General features: G+C 39.0%; 1 protein-coding gene across 1 annotated transcript in view; it reads left to right on the top strand.

Moving 5' to 3' along the window:
* DOPEY2 (dopey family member 2) overlaps positions 1-15946 on the top strand; it is a 180779-nt gene extending 164833 nt beyond the window's left edge. The window contains exons 32-36 of the mRNA XM_006886727.1: positions 9010-9146; positions 10043-10098; positions 10323-10484; positions 14236-14365; positions 15695-15946. Of these exons, the coding sequence (XP_006886789.1) occupies positions 9010-9146; positions 10043-10098; positions 10323-10484; positions 14236-14365; positions 15695-15946 (737 nt within the window). The remainder of the gene's footprint in view (positions 1-9009; positions 9147-10042; positions 10099-10322; positions 10485-14235; positions 14366-15694) is intronic.
* The last annotated feature ends 1233 nt before the right edge of the window (positions 15947-17179 follow it).

Below are 17179 nucleotides of genomic sequence, written 5' to 3'. Positions count from 1 at the left end.
CATGTATGTTTGTTCTTTTGGTAGTCCATGGGATATTTGGTAATCTTCTCCAACACCACAAAGGCATCAGTTCTTCTTCTGTGATCCTTATTTATTGTCCAGCTTTCACGTGCACAGCAAGTGACTAAATGACCTAAATCAGGCGCCACTTAGTCCTCAAATTCACATCACTGCTTCTCGATAATTTAGAGATGCCCTGGGTACAGACTTTCCCACTGCGATACATCTGATCTCCTGATTGCTGATATCAAGTGTATTGATTGTGATTCCAAGTAACATGAAATGTTTGACAGTTTTCAATCTTTTCTTCGTCTCTCATGATCTATCATCTATCAGTGGGGAGAATTTTTGGTTGACGTTGAGATACAATCCATATTGAAGTCACTGCAGTGACTCCTAGGGCTGCCATAATGAAATCCCACACATAAAGTATCTTAAAACAATAGAAATTTAGGTTTTTTCTGGAAGCTAAAAATGTAAAATCTAGGTATTTGCAGGGCCATCCTCTAGGAGAGAATCTGTTCCATGCTTTGCCCTTCCTTTTTGCATTGCTGGCAGACAGTACTTAATGTTCCTTGATTTGTAGACATCATTTCAATCTCTACCTCTGTTGTCACATGATATTTTCTGAATGTGTGTCTCTAGCTCATCTCCTCTTCTCGTATGGACAGTAGGCACATGGGAGGAGGGACCGCCCTATTCCAGTCATATTGTCATCTTAACTGACATCTACAAAGACTCTGTTTCCAAAGAAAGTCATTATCATAAATACTGTGGTTTGCATCTTCAGTCCAGACCAAGTAGTTTTCAAAAGTTTGACAGTGCAGGCCATGAGTAGTAATTTCTTTTAAAATTCATAGCTCAAATGGAATGAAGTAATATTAATTTTAGAAGGATATTTTACTTAATATTCTGTAGGCTAGTATTACAAACAATTCTGAACTATTAAACCAAGTGAAATATTATACTTAGAGAATAAATCTTATTAGGCTTCATTAATATGCTGTGATTTGCAGGCAGTAATATCACCTTTTATTATACCCTTTTACAATTATTTTAAAGAGAGCTCTTTTCATACTTTTTTCCTTTTTATCATTTTATATTGGTTTGCTTACAAAGTTTGAATACGTTGTGTTTCAATATATTCTATTCTTCATTCATATTGTCTCATATAATCATTCCCATGCATTATTTTTTATAAAAGTAATCACTATAGGACCTTGTTGTTGTTGTTGTTGTTGTTGTTGTTGTTATGTGCCGTCGAGTCGCTTGCGCCTCATAGCGACCCTATGTACAACAGCCCTAAACCCTGCTCTATCCTGTGCCAATCGCACTGTCTCTGACATACCCATCCCAATTACCCCAGTCACTGAATCAATCCACCTTATAGAGGGTCTTCCTCTCCTACACTGTCCCTCCACCCTCCCAAGCATGATGTCCCTCTCCAAGGACCTGTCCCTCCTTACAACATGTCCAGAGTATATCAGACGAAGCCCCAGAATCCTTGCCTCCAAGGAGCAGCCTGGTTTAACCCCCTCTAGGATGAATCTGTTTGTTTTCTTGGCAGTCCATTGTACATTCAATACTCTTCTCCAGCACCACAGCTCAAAGGCATCAATTCTCCTTCTATCCTCCCTAGTCATTATCCAACTCTCTGATGCATAACAAGTGATTGCAAAGACCATAGCCTGTATCAGACACACCTTAGTCTCCAGAGTGACACCATTGCTCTTCAGTACCCTGGAGAGGTCCCTAACAGCAGACTTTCCCATCACAATATGTTTTTTGATTTCCTGGATGCTGGTGCAAAGAGTGTTGACCATGGAGCCAAGCAAACTAAAGCTGTGAACAATCTCAATCTCTTCACCATCCATCCTGATGCTGCCAGTTGGTCCAGTGGTGAGAATCTTTGTCTTCTTGACATTGAGCCTCAATCCGTACTGAAGGCTGGAGTCCTTTACCCTCTGCAGTAAGTGCATGAGGTCCTCCTCCGTTTCAAGCAGGGCTGTGTCATCTGCATAACCCAGATTTTTAATAGATCTTCCACCAATCCTGATGCCACACTTCTCCTCATAGAGCCCAGCCTCCCGGATAATCTGCTCTGCATACAGGTTGAAAAGGTATGGAGATAGGACACATCCCTGGCATACACCTTTCCCAGTTTTAAACCATGCAGTGTTCTGACAACTGCCTCTTGGTCCAAGTATAGGTTTCGCATTAGCACGATCAAGTGTTCTGGGATTCCCATTCTTCTCAGAGTCAGCCACAGTTTGTTATGATCCATACAGTCAAACGCCTTTGCATAATCAATGAAACACAGATATACATTCTTCTGGTATTCCCTGCTTTCAGCTAAGATCCATCTAACATTAGCTACAATGTCCCTAGTACCACGACCCCTTCTAAACCCAGCCTGGACTTGTGACAGTTCTCTGCTGATGTGCTGTTCCAGTCGTTTTTGGATAATCTTCAGTAGAATCTTGCTTGCATGTGAAATCAATGATATTGTTCTATAGTTTCCACACTCTGTTGGGTTACCCTTCTTTGGAATGGGAACAAATATAGATCTCTTCCAGTCAGTTGGCCAAGTGGTTGTTTTCCTGATTTCTTGGCACAACTTGGTGAGCACGTCCAGGGCAGCATCTGTTAGCTGAAATACCTCAATTGGTATACCATCTATTCCTGGGGCCTTGTTTTTTGCCATTTTCTTCAAAGCAGCTTGAACTTTTTCCCTCTTCACCATAGGCTCTTGCTCATATGTTATTTCATTAAATTCTTCTGTGTCTGCCAATTCCTTTCGATACAATGACTCAGTATATTCTTTCCATCTTCTTTTAATACTTCCTGGATCATTTAATATTCTTCCTAAAGCATCCTTGATTTTAGCAACTCTAGGTTTTAATTTGTTTTTCAGTTCCTTGAGCTTAGGAAATGCTGAATGAGTTTGGCCCTTTTGATTTTCTGACTCCAGCTCCTTGCACATTTCATTGTAATATTTTGCTTTGTCATCTCATGTTGCATTTTGGAATCGTCTGTTCAGCTCTTTAGTATCTTGAATTCTTCCTTGTGCTTTGGATTCTCTCATCATTATCCTGTAAAGAGAGCTCTTGTAAGATAGTCCACATGGAGTTGCGTTACTGGTCCGTAAGTGGCACCTCTTGGTCAGTTAAAATCCACTGGATATTCTGAGAGAGAAAGTTGGGCAGTTTCCTCCTATGTGATTTATAGCCTCTAAAAAGAGCCTATATACTTATAGACCTTAAAAGAGTCAGTTATGTGAGTCAATTCTAACTGGCTTACAATGAGTTTTTTAGTTTTTTGGTATTTTTAAAAATTTTTCTATTGAGATTTTAAGAGCTTGGATTACCATTCATTCATTCATTGTTGCACATTTTCCTCCCTAATTATTCCCCACCCAGTTCACTTATCTCTTTAAAAGAAAAAATTCTTTCATTGTTGCACAATTTCCTCCACCCCCCTCCCCTCCACCCCCCTCCCAGTCCACTTTGCTGTGCACCTCTTAATCTGGACTATTGTCACTTTGAGTTCTTTTAAATGTTGAGAAGAAACACATAGTCATGTAACCATTACACAAGGAAACTGTAGAATATTTCCATCTTTCAAAACTTTGTGCCCTTTGTCAGGAGCAAATTTTCTTATGCCCCAGCTCTAGCAACCAGTTACTTTCTTTTCATCTCATTTTGCCTTGTCCAGGATGTTATATAAATGGATTAATACAAGGGTAGCTTTTGAATCTACCTTCTCTCACTTAACATAATGTATGAGAGTTACTCTTCTGTTTCATTTATTAGTAACTTATGCCTCCTTGTTGCTGCATAGTATCCCGTATTTCTGTTATTCATTCATCAATTGAAGGAATTTTTTGTTTGTCTCCAGGCATAATTAAAATATAAATCTCTAAGCCCTTTTAATAATTTTTTTTCCGTTTGATTGAAAGTTTATAAATTATACTGATTTTTCTTGTAGGCATTTTTATGACATTAATTGCAATTGATTAACATAGTTAATTACAATGCCTAATATATTTGAGGGGGGAGCTGGAATTCAGGTTGGAAGTAGTCTGCAGCAGCTGGGTTCTATAGAGGTTTGTTTGCTGACTCTGGTGAGGATTAAAGTGGCATGTTGACTCACCAATAGGTGTGAGTTTATTTGATTCAACCTCCTATTTAAAAAGGCATTTAGGCCCTCTGGCCTGGTTTTAATTGTTTTTGGTCAAACATTCTAAGTGTTATAGTGCTGATCTGTCCGTTTGCTGTACAGAGGTACCTCATGGTTGCTGTGATGCTAAACACTGTGACACTCATATGTCAGATGCAATATTGGTTACCATGGTGGACAGTGTTTGGTGGAGCTCCCCGATTAAAACAAGCTTGGAAGCAGGAGTGGCATCCACTTCCGAAATAGCTTGCCTATGGAAACTCTATGAACATGGAGAAATGATGAAAGTCATCTACAACTTGATGGCACTTAACAATAACAATATATTGTATATTTCTTTTGACTCAGCTTACCAATTTTTTTCATTTCACTCCCCTCTTAACTCTTTTTTGAAACAAGATATTTATAAAAACTTGTCACTTGACAAAGCGCATGCTCTTCCTGAAGCCATCCACTAAAGTGCTCTTAATAGGTGTACTAATTTTCATCTGGCTTTACTCCTTGGTTAGCTTGGTCTTACTTGCTGCAGTTCAGAATGTTGACAAGTTTCATAATTATTAATATTGCCAGAAATTTATGTTTACAATAATAAAAATGCCTTTATATACTTCAACCTGCATAATTTCAAAATGTAAAGCGCAAAACATGTAATAGGGAGAAATTACAATATTTCAGTTTCTTATCTAATGAGAGTGAATATTCAGATACAAAGCAAAGCAGCATTCCTTGCTCCAGTTAGAGAGGAGACTGATACAGTTGGATGGTATCCAGGATGTCAGCAATTGGGATCACAGCCTTCTCAAGGTTGAATTTGGAGTCAGAGCTGAATTCTGTTGCATCCCTGCAGAATGTGGAGGGGAAAGTTCTGATTCCCTAAGTTCATAAGCAGCATCTGTGACAGTGCTTCATGTACCTAGCCACTTGACCTTCTGATAATTTCAGTAGGTCTTGAAGTTAGACATTAATTCTGCTTTCCTTAGTGAATGAAAGAAGAGAATGATATAGAAGAAATGTGTCAAGGAGTGTCCCTTGTGGTCTTTTTAGTGACTTCTCTGAGAGTAGACACTTGCTTTTCTTCTCTCCTTAAAGAGAAACTCCTCATCTCCCCTCTCTCTGCCATCATGCATCCTCCTAAAATTTGAGCTGGAAGCCCAGAGGGCTGCTGTTATTCTTGTTAGTTGCCATTGAGCTGCCCTAACCCAGGCACAACAGAACAAAACACAGCCTGGTCCTGCACCGTCACGTCACCATGATGAGTTGCAGTCCAGGTGGTTGTAATCCAGAGGGTCTCCACTGGTTCATTTCCGAAGCACGGCACTAGGCCTTGCTTCCTAGTTCATTTTAGTCTGGAACCTCCACTAAAGCCTGCTCAGCACCATAGCAACATGCAGGTCTCCACTGATAGACGAGTGGTGTGGGCTCCGGAGTTGTGTTGGCCCGGTCTCCACATGGGAGGTGAGAATCCTCCCACTGAACAGCAGAGGGCTGACAGAGTGCTAGCTCCATGGAAGCCAGACCCAGAAAAAGAACAGATAACCACCATCTCCAAATTTTGGTATAGAGAATTCTACCATGGCCAACTCTCACCCAGAAGTCGAGAAGCCACTCCCCTGAGAAGCTGGGACAAACATCCTGACTATGATAGGAGATTATTTTGACACTAGGGTTTTCTGTACCTTTTACTTTGGTAGTTCAAGAGCTAAATTTTATAGAGCATTAAAAAAAGAAATATTTCATTCCCCTGTCATTGTTTATTACCTGAAAGTTAGGAAGCACATCTTTGTCTGTTGTTGCTGTCTAGAGCTGCCACTTGGCAGGCCCATTCTTCAAGAGGTTATCCAGGGAGAAAATGCAGCATATTCTCTGGTGGAATCCGTGGCTGCTTGATTGGCCTTATGATACCCAGGTCTCCAGGAAAGGAGTAGATACATCTTGACGCTTCTAAGTTGTATCCCAGAATGACTGGTTATTCCTAGTAAAAATAAATCCCTGGATAGTACAAATGGTAAACTCACTCAGCTGTGAAAAAAGCTAGAAAGGTTAATGGTTTCATTTTACTAAGAGGCACCATAAAAGAACATCCCAGTGATCAGCTTCTGAAAACCAGCCATTGAAATCCTCTGTGGAGTACAGTTTTTTTCTCACACACTGAGTCACCATGGCTCTGTGGCAACTGTGACTGAAGCAAAAAATTAATAGAAGGGAATTTTCAACATGTTACTCTTCTGGAACACCCCTAGAATCTTTTGTGCCTGCTTTAAAGCACCATCTGATGGTACTGGACAAAGTTGGTGTCAAGCTACTGAGCTCAAATACCTCACCTCAGTTACCATACTTTTATACTGCTCACAGAAGAAGCTGTAATAAGCTCAAAGCAATTATTTTGAAAAGGAGAAGGGAATACTGCTTTTAATAAAGCAATGAGAGTAGACAAGCACCACTAACACAGAGCTGCTGATTAAGAAATCAGAGGGCTCTGGAGGGAATTCTCTGCGGTTCTAAGTTGAGTGAGATGGATCCTGTCAGGTCTGTTGGAGTTTCCCCCATTTTTAAAGACTTCCCTGTTGGATACCTATTAGCTCTATTTTTGACATCAGAAAACTGATCCTCAGAGAGATTAGCACCTGCCTAAAAGTTCTATTGCTGCTAACTGGCCGAATTTGGGCTGAAATATAAGTGCTTAGACTACATAGTGAGTGATAGAACGTGGTCATTAGTAGGACACATGTCCCCTTTGAAGTAGGCAGAGGAAGAGAATTCCAGTTCCAGCAGTGAGAAACAAGGGCCCAGTGGCACTGAGTCACCAGCATGGTCTGGAGTCCCCAGCCTGCAGTGAGGATCTGGTCCCATATTGCACTAGCTCCCTGCCTGTCAAAGACAAGATCAGCATACAAGCTTTGTCAAGTCAACCCAGAGAGCAATGTTAGAGATTACAGAAATACTAGACTCTTAGCTGAAAAATAATAGCATGGATTTAGCTTTTATTTGAACTATTAATATGAAACGTACCCAAGGTGTGCAAACCGCTTTATAAAAGTGCTTTCTGTTTTGAAATAATTTTAAATTCACAAGCAATTGCAAAAATACCACCAAAAAAGTGTTTTGGTGTGATGCATTGTAAACGGTGTTCCCTTTGTTTTTCAGGAGTTTGTTGTTGTTGCCAAATTTTGCTGCTAGTACACACAGGAAAAAACCTTGTTGGTATAGTGAGTAACAAGTCAGGATGTTAACCAAACGATCAGCAGTGTATATCAGCTGCTCTGCATGGAAAACATGGGCAGTCTCCTGAAAAGATTAGAAACCCGATGGAGGGTTGCTGTGAGTCAGAAGTGATTTGGTAGCAGTGGTTTTTAGTGTATAAGTATGGGTGACTTTGTGTGTTGGCTTTGTGTCTTGCAGCCTTGCTAAGCCCACTCACTCAGTCAAGTTTTGTAGAAAGTCTTTGAGTCTTTTCTCCCTAGGAAAGCATGTGACCTGTAAATAGGGACAATTACTTCTTCTCTTCTAGTTTTTAAGCCTTTAATTCCCTTCTCTTGCCTTATTGCTCTGGCTAGAACTTCCTGCATTGTTTGCTTCTGCACTGGTGTCAGAGGATGGTCATCTCTTATTCAGGTTGAGATTTTCACATTCCTGGTTACAGTGTCCAATTGCTCAGGCCAGAATAACAAATCCCTGCACAACTCCCTGAATCATTCCTTTAGTCCCAAGTTGCCTAGCCTGTCCTGCCTCCTTTTCTCATCTTTCACATTTTTCTAAAAGTTAATGTGTACATCTTCTTCAGGACATTTTTGTTGTAATTAGAAGAGTAAGATGGAATCTACTTACTCCACTTTGCGTGGAGCCGGAAGTGCAGACCACTCTTTAAAATTGCCAGCTTGTTTGTCAACTGTCTGAGCTGTGAATGTTCTCACTTTTCAAAACAAGAAATTTACTTAAACTAGGTCATATAAAGAGGAGTATAGTGGCCTATTCTGCAGGCAGTTTCACTACTAACCCAAAGGCCATGCCGCTCTGGCAATTCAAATCCACAGGCTGCTCCTTACAAGAGAGATGAACAGTCTCCTCTCATCCATTTACCATCTCAGAAAACCCACTAAAGGGTCAGCTATGAGTTGGTTCTAGTTTGACTGCAGTGAGGCTATAGCAAATCTCTCAGCTGACATGACCAGAGTTCAGCCATTTGCAGTAGCATATTGTATGTTCCTAGAAGACCTTAAGTTATGAGGAGGAAAGAAAAAGAAGAAGAAAAAAACAAAACCAACCAACTGTGTTCTACAAGCACTTGTGTAAGTGCAGAAGCCAGGAAGAGTGTTAGAGGCTAGATAATTTATTGCACGCATCTTTTTTTCCCTGCAATAATGAAATTTTGTGTCTTAACCATCAAATCTAAACTTTATACTGTAAGGATTTCCAGTTCTCTCCTCTGAAAATAGATTGTTGTATGCTGCCCAGTCTATCTGGTCTGACAGGTCCAACATCTACTAAGGATGATTTTGGGTTTCTGTGTCTCATAATTTATACATTTTAGAAGAAAATGTAAATGGACCCACTCAGTGGGTTTCTGGCTGTGAGTAAGATGTTCTGACCCCCCTTCTCAAATGTGGGCTGGGATAGAGGCTTGATTCTACCCAGAGCCAGGAAAAATGGTGGTTCCCTACCAAAACGGATGAGGGCAGAAAAAGGTCACAAAAACATTATCTTAAAACACATTTGTTACACTGGGTCATTGTCAACATGTCAAAACAATTGCCATTTTATTTTTCTTCTTTTGTCTAATAAGTAACCCAGAACTGCCCATCTGTGTGACATTTTAAACTCTTCTTTCTTTAGAACGCCTGACAGAAAATCTCAGAGTTGGACAGACACCCATAGTTGCTGCTCAGATGTTTCTTTTTTTCAGAGTTTTGCTGCTAAGAATATCTGCTCAACATTTGACTTCTCTGTGGCCAATAATGATCTCTGAACTGGTAAGTACAAACAGTTTGCTTTTGAATGCAAGATTGAAGCTTGTTTTTATTCAGAAACATAGTAATGTACTATTTCACATGTATCAAATTTTATCTGCAAAGTCATTTTGAGGCTCGTTGGAATACAGTTTTTAGATAAGTAATGAGTATTTTCTTTTATAGTGAGATTTGATCCCACCATTGTTAGATATTCCAGCAAATTTGTTCTATTTGTTATGATTTTGTTAGTTTTTAAATAAGGAGCTCTGGTGACCTAGTGTGTAAAGAGATACACTGCCAATGCAAAGACAAGTGGTTTGTATACACCAGCTACTTCATGAGAGAAAGGTGTGCAGTCTACTTACATGCAATTTGTAGCCTCCAAAAACCTTCTGGCAGGTCAGCTATTAGTTGGTTTAGACTTGATAGCAATGAGAAGGAGGAAGAGAGAAACCTTTTTAATAGCAAAGTAATAACATATAGTACAAATTTACTTTTATAGATGTGTACATTTTTTTCTTACCTATTATTGTTAGAAAATGTGCACAGTAAAACTAACACTAATTCACGTTTCTACATCTAGTACAGTAACTTGAATTATATATATTCTTCAAATTGTACCAGCATCCCCTGTTGACATAAACATATATCCTCCTGAGCTTCCTATCTAACCCTTCAAGTTGCTTTCAATAATTTTATCCCTTTTATAAGTTATGTTCGGCATTTCCCCTTTTGATTAAGATTCTATAAAATCTTTAATCCAAATCTTCAGTAATAGTAACTGAACTCCATTTGGTTCTTCTGGTCTGATGGCAGGGAAGGCAGTTGTTCATGAGTACACAGGTACATTTTAAATATTAAGCTAGGTTTACTCTCTCTCAAATAGAAGATTAAAAGCATGATTGTTTTTCTTTCAGATTCAGATATTCACACAGCTTGAAGAGGATCTGAAAGAGGAAGATGAATCACTGAAGTAAGTAGTACAATGCCAATGTGAGCAGGGTTCAAGAATGATGGACATAACTTTATGATACAGTGCTTTCTAGTCCTAAATACTATATTCTTAAAGCACTTATAATGGGGCCAACTATTTGAAAAAAATGTAAAGGAAAGGCCTTCTTATGGACATTGCAGAGGTGAGTGGACTATAGCGGATGAAATTGATAACAAAAGTTCTTTTCTTTGGAAATTTTACAGAAATAGCAACAAAATAAACAGAACAAAAGTTTATATTCCTGATGGAAATGGGTCCTCAAAGGGAGAGATTGCCCCAAGTGAACTCATCTTATATTTATCAGCTTGCAAATTCTTGGACACAGCACTTTCTTTTCCGCCTGATAAAATGCCCTTATTTCAAATGTAAGTCACCGAAAACCGTGTATCCTTGTGTCATGAATGCCTTCACTTTCATTTGTACTTTAATGTACAGTGAGCGCATGAGAAGCTGCAGGAAGGGGTATAATGGCCAGAATGTGAGCTCAGATTACCAAGTCTCAGATTACTTGTAACATCTACGGTTTCGTGTATTTGGCTCACACTAGTGGGGGTGGGCATGGGGTTTTTTGGGGTGTATGTGTTGAGGAGGTGGTTTTTGCTACTGAATGCTTGGGTTCAACCACTGGTGGTAGTCCTTGCTCTGTTTGTGTCATTTTTTTTGCCTGTTGGTTTTTAATCTAATTATCTTTACATGAAGCATACTGTTGTCCCACTTACTCTGTCCCAATGGCTTATATTTCCTGTAGGCTTAACACAGGTGCTCATACAATTAACTTCATGCCTGGTCAACACTCTACTTTTCTTTCCATACCTCTCCAGACCCTCCAGAGAGGCTCATAGAGACATTTGTGGCTAAAAGTGAATTTTGATAGGCATCATTGTGCATAGCAGCATTATTCATGAGAACCAGAATGTAGAAATAGTCCTTCAAGTGAAGAATTGATAACTGTATTTTTTTCAAAGAATACACACATGGCACTTTTCCCCTCACCAGGCTGTTTGACCTCCTCACACATCAATCTCCTATGTGTACTCCATGTGTAATACAAGTGTTATTGTTGTTGTTATGTGCAGTCAAGTCACCTGCAACTCATAGCAATCCTATGTAAAACAGCTCTGAAGCCTGTCCTGTCCTGAGCCAGTCTCATGGCCTCTAACACACCTACCCCGTTACCCCAGTCACTTTGTCAGTCCATCTCATTCAGCGTCTTCCTCTCCTATGCTGTCCCTCCACCCTTGCAAGCATGATGTCCTTCCCCAAGGACTCATCCCTCCTGGCCATGTGCCCAAAGTATGTGAGACAGAGCTTCAAAATCCTAGCCGCCAAAGAGAAGCTCTTTTTCACCTTCTTCAGTATAACCCTATTTATTTTCTTGGTGGTCGATGGTATGTCCAGGACTGTTCTCCAGAACCACAACTTAAAGGCATCAATTCTTCTTCTATCATCCTTAGTCATTGTGTAGCTCTTTGATACATAGCAAGCAACTGCGAAGACCATAGCCTGGATCAGGCGCATCTTAGTCCCCAGACTAAGTAATGACATCATTACTCCTTAGTACATTGAAGAGAACCCTGACAGAAGACTTCTTCAGTGCAATGTGTCTTTTGATTTCCTGACTACTGGTACCAAAAGTGTTGATAGTGGAGTCAAACAAGCTGAAATTTTTGACAATCTCAATCTCTCCTCCATCTGTCATGGTTCTGCCAATTGGTCCAGTACTGAGAATCTTTGTTTTCTTGATGTTGAGTTTCAATCCGTGTTGAAGACTGCAGTCCTTGACCTTCTGCAGCAAATGCTTCAGATCCTCCTGTTTCAAAAAGCAAGATTATGTCATCTGCATAACATAGGTTGTTGATGAGTCCTCCTCCAAACCTGATGTCACATTACTCCTCATAAAGCCCAGCCTCCCAGATGATCTGAAAAGGTGTGGAGACAGGATGCATCCCTGACGTACTCCCTTCCTGATTTTAATCATGCAGTGTTTCCTTGCTCTATTCTAAGGACTGCTTCCTGGTCCAAGTCTAGGATTCCCATTCTCCTCAAGATTAGCCACAATTTGTTGTGATTCACACAGTCAAATGCCTTTACATAGTCAATGAAACACAGACATTCCTCTGGTGCTCTTTGCTTTTAGCCAAGATCTATCTGACATTGGCAATAATGTCTCTAAATGTTCCAACCTCTTCTAAACCCAGCTTATATTTCTGGTAGCTCTCTGTCGATGTACTGTTCCAGTCATTTTTGGATAATATTCAGCAGGATTTTGCTTACATGTAATATTGTTTGATAATTTCCACACTCTATCTGATCACTTTTTTTTGGAATAGGAATAAATATGTCTCACTTCCAGTCCATTAGCCAGGTAGTTCTCCAGGTTTCTTGGTACAACCTGGTGAGCACATCCAGGGCAGCGTCTGTTTGTTGAAATATGTCAGCTGGTATTCCATCAATTGCTGGGGCCTTGTTTTTTGCCAGTTCTTTCAGAGCAGCCTGAACTTCCTCTTTCATCACCATTGCCTCTTGATCACATGTTGTTTCATGAAATCCTTCTGTGTCAGCCAATTATTTTTTGGTACGATAACTCTGTATTCTCCTTCCATCTTCTTTTAATGCTTCCTGGATCATGAATGTGTATGTATTATTTATGAGGGCTTGTTATTTATGAAAAATACAGGAAATAAAATGTGCTTTACATGATGGGCTGCTACCTGAAAGGTCAATGGTTCCAATCCACCAGCCACTTCAAGGGAAAAAGCAGTTTCCTCCCTTAAAGATTTACAGCTTTAGAAACCTAGTGGAAGGTTGCCATGAGTCAGTTGACTCAAAAGCAGTGAGTTTGGTATATTCATACAGAGAAATGAAATTCAGCCATAAGAAGGAATACTGATAAGTGATGCCACGTGAATAAACCTTGAAATCATTATGCTAAGTCAAAGAAGCTAGTTGCAAAGGACTCCATATTCTATGATTGCATTTGTATATACTATCTAAAATAAACACTTCTACAGAACTGATGCCCAGGGGTAGGAAGGATAACGGGTTTAGGAAATGATGGCTATGGGAAAGGGGAATTTGTGAGGGATAGTAAAAAATTCTACAATTGATTGTGATGATGCATGCATAACTATGAACACACTATGAGTCATTGAATGACTCAACTGGGGGCGGGGGGGGGTAAAGAAAAAAGTGCAACAATGAATGAATGGAAATCAGAAATCTCTGTAAATGTTCATTAAAATGAATTAAAAAAAATTATAATAAAAAAATTATTTATTAGGACATATAGGCAAAAAAAAAAATTTTTCCCCAAACTACTTTGTTTCTATGATAAGAACAATGTAATTAATTTTACCAATATTACCAAACTATAGTCTACAATATTTAAACTTCAGAATCTGTATTTTGAAGTATATATGTAGAAAGTAAAACCAGTGTCAGTGACAATCTAAAATACTCATTATATGCATAGTAGCTTTTTATAATAATAAACCAGTGTTGGTGAATTAAAAATAAATACTTTTCTCAACTTTGATAATGTTTGTTTTCTGAAAAATCTAGTAACAACTTTTATTCAGATGCATTTCAGCACAACAAACTGATACAAATTGAGACATCATATATAAAATGTAATGCTCCACTGTATTAAATTATATCAGAACAGGCATTATGATTATAATTATAGTCATATTTATTCCAGATACTAAGCCATTTTCTTCCTGTTTTACTGCATAGTATAGCAGAAGTTAAATGTAATGTATATGGCACCATGCAGTTAGATTATATTTTTAATAAAGGCAACTGTTTTCTGAAAAAGGGGGGGGAAAGTCATTGAATGACTCAAATCTGCTGAGTTGGTTCCAACTCATGATGACTCATAAACTGCCCTATTCTTTTTCCCCTTGGAGCAGCTGGTGGGTTAAAACCACCAACCTTTCCATTAGCAGCCCAGCACTCAATACACTATGCCCCCAGGACCTCTTAAAAGTCAAAGAACAGTTCATTCAAGTGGGTTAATTGTATGGTATGTGACTTGTGTCTTAAAGCAGTTAAGAAACTTCTTAATCCCTAAGTTCTCCTTTCTGACCTGGTGTTTTGAATTTTTCCCCCCTCCAGTTACAGGTGGGCATTTGTTCCAGAAGTGGACACGGAGGGTTCTGCCCTCCTGTCAGAGGTGGAGGAGAACCACCAAGAATGCAAACCCCATACTGTTAGGATTTTAGAACTTTTAAAATTAAAATACGGGGTAAGTGTATTCCTTTTTGAAAATTATGTCCATGGTTAGAGGATGGGGACAGAAGAATAACCAAGATGTGAGTCAGGCATTTCATAATCATGACTTTTGTTGTTGAAAATATACACAGCACAACATGCACCAGCTCTTTAGCTATATATCAGTTACACTCAACTAATGTTCCGTTCAAGGACTTTGGACTGAATTTTTCAAATTGTGCAACATTTCTCACCCTCCTTTTCTGAATTATCCTCCCTATGAGCATAAGCTCAGTGCCCCCAAGGCTTCCCATCTAAATTTTCGAGCTGTGATTGTCACTTTGATCTCATATAGAAACAGCACTTGATTTTAATGCTAGGGAATGATTTTCACAGTTTCTCCTATCTGAGTTTGAATCTTGGAGATGGTTATAAATCCCATCTTAATTTCCCATTTCTGAGTCATGCAAACACTGTTTTCTTATCCCAGTTGCTAGAGGGTGAAACTTCTTGAGTAACACAGAATGCAGAAGCATTCTTACCACCTAAGTTCCTCTTTGACTCTTAGTCTAAAAAGAATTGCTGATGAGGAGGAATAAAAGCCTAGAGTAGTGTTGGACTCTGGGTGGAAGCCTGTTGTAAAATGTTACCTGAAAACCTAGAATTTGTGTTTGTTTCTCATGCTCAGTTCTGTTAATGAATTTTCATAAAAAAACAGATATCTCTGTTTGGTTGCATGACCATTACTAAAACTAAATCCACTAGTCCTTTGTTTCACCAAATCTATTTTTTTTTTATACCAAGGACTTTATTATATGCAGCTACCAGTGTATATAAAATAATTACTACCCTTGTGAAATAGAAACTCATGAAAATTCAGAGGTAGATGTTAAGAACTGACAAAAGTAGAATCTGTAGAGTATGGCACATATGTTGTAGGGATAAGCTTTTGTACAAGCTTCTTATTTTAGCTCTCCTTTGAATATTCACTGGTTCTTAAGAGTGGTTTAGGAAACCTTTTAAAGATTCATTTTACTACAAAAATGAACAGACTTTCTGGGGTCTAAAAGGATTTGTACTTGAAGATACTCCAGTCAGCAAGGGGTCATGTTGAGCATTCTGCAGACAGAATTGTTTCAAATCTGCAGCTGCCTGGGAAACCTTCACGCGGTTGAGCCCAGCTTCCAGTCGAAGCTGCTGAACCACTTTCTTCATAGCGACGACACTAGAAGAGCCAGACATGGCGAGAGAGCAAGCGCGGCTGACTCTCCTTTCAGGATCGGTCCCGGTGCGGGTGGATCGGCTGGGGACTCCGCGGGCCAGACCACCAAATCTATTTTTTATGGGCTTTTTTTATTTGCAGGATATTAGCAGCTCTGATGACAACACTGTGAAGAATGAATTTCCTCTTCTGCGCCAACATTCTGTCTCCAGCATTAGGCAACTGATGCCATTCTTCAAGACACTAAATTGTGCTTTTAAAACACAAAGTAAACTTTCTGCTGACCCTTCAGGACCTCTGTCCTTAGAGGATCGTGTCACGGAGGACCCAAGGGTCTTAGAACAGCTGGAAGAAAGTGTTGAACACGATTTTTTGGAGCATATGGAATGCTAACTTTGTAAGACAGGATTTGTTTCATTTATCTATTGATGCTTTGGTGAAAACTAAGCTATACTCTAAAAAAAGAAAGGCGCCAAGATAATGCTTTTAACTGACTCTGTTTCAATTTTGCCGGTGAATTTCAGAATGTTTTCTGTTTGACAACAAAACTTATCTCCGTAAATGCCTTGTAGTATATCTGGATCTGATTATATGTTTCTAAACCAATTTATGTAATGAAAATAAAATTAACATATCAGTGAACTAATAGCACAAAATTTGTGATGCGAAGTAAAGTATGGAGAGAATGGAAAGATTTTTTTTTATATTGATTATGCCTGAGTCATCTCAGTATATATCTCTAACAGTTTAAACTTGCTGGAAGAGTATTTTTAAAAGCATTTCACATGTAGATTCTTTAAAGTATTACTAATTGCATTTTAAAGTTAGAATGTGTTATTTTCTGAAAATACTGGTTCCCTTTATGATAACACTGACCATTGAGCAGAAGTGAGTACTTGAAAATCATGTAGTCTGTTTAACCCTCACTCAGTTAAATCAACAACATTCAAATGACATTTTCATTCTTCCACTGAGTAAGAAGTATGTCTATTTCTATGAATTTCTATGTTCAGCTTTTTGAAGAAATGCCACACTGCCTTCCAGAATGATTGTACCATTTTACAATCTCGCCAACTGTGTATAAGAGTTCCTATCTCGCCACACCCTCTCAAAATTTATTACTTGCTGCCCCATTAAACTTTGCCACTGTTACTGGAGTGAGATGGCATCTCATTGTGGTTTTGATTTGCATCTCTCTTCTTGCCAGTGATTTTGAGCATTTCTTCATGTGTCTGTTGGCCATCCGAATATCTTCCTTTGTGAAAAGTCTATACATGTCTTCTGCCCATTTTGTAATTGTGGTATCAGTCTTTTTCTTGTGGATGCTCTGTAAGATTCTGTAAACTTTTGATATGAGACCTTTATTTGAATGGTATTGTCAATTTTTTTTTTCCCAGCCACTGGGTTTTCTTTTCACTCTGTTGGAAAAAGTTTTTGATGCACACAGGGATTTAATCTTTAGAAGGTCCCATATTGTTTGATAAATTGTTTTCATTGTAAAAAAAACATGTATAAGGATCAAAGGTGTGATAAGGTTTGGGAGCAAAAGGGTGAGGATGGGTAGAGATGAAATCACAAGGTTGCACAATTTGATGGGTGGAGGGAGTGGATAAAGAAAATGAGAAA

This window comes from Elephantulus edwardii, unplaced genomic scaffold (assembly GCF_000299155.1).
Source record: "Elephantulus edwardii isolate Elephantulus edwardi_28Jun2011 unplaced genomic scaffold, EleEdw1.0 scaffold00051, whole genome shotgun sequence".
In the NCBI taxonomy this organism is placed as follows: Eukaryota; Metazoa; Chordata; class Mammalia; order Macroscelidea; family Macroscelididae; genus Elephantulus; species Elephantulus edwardii.
Note: the sequence above shows the minus strand (reverse complement) of the source record. Positions and strands in the feature narration are given on the sequence as shown.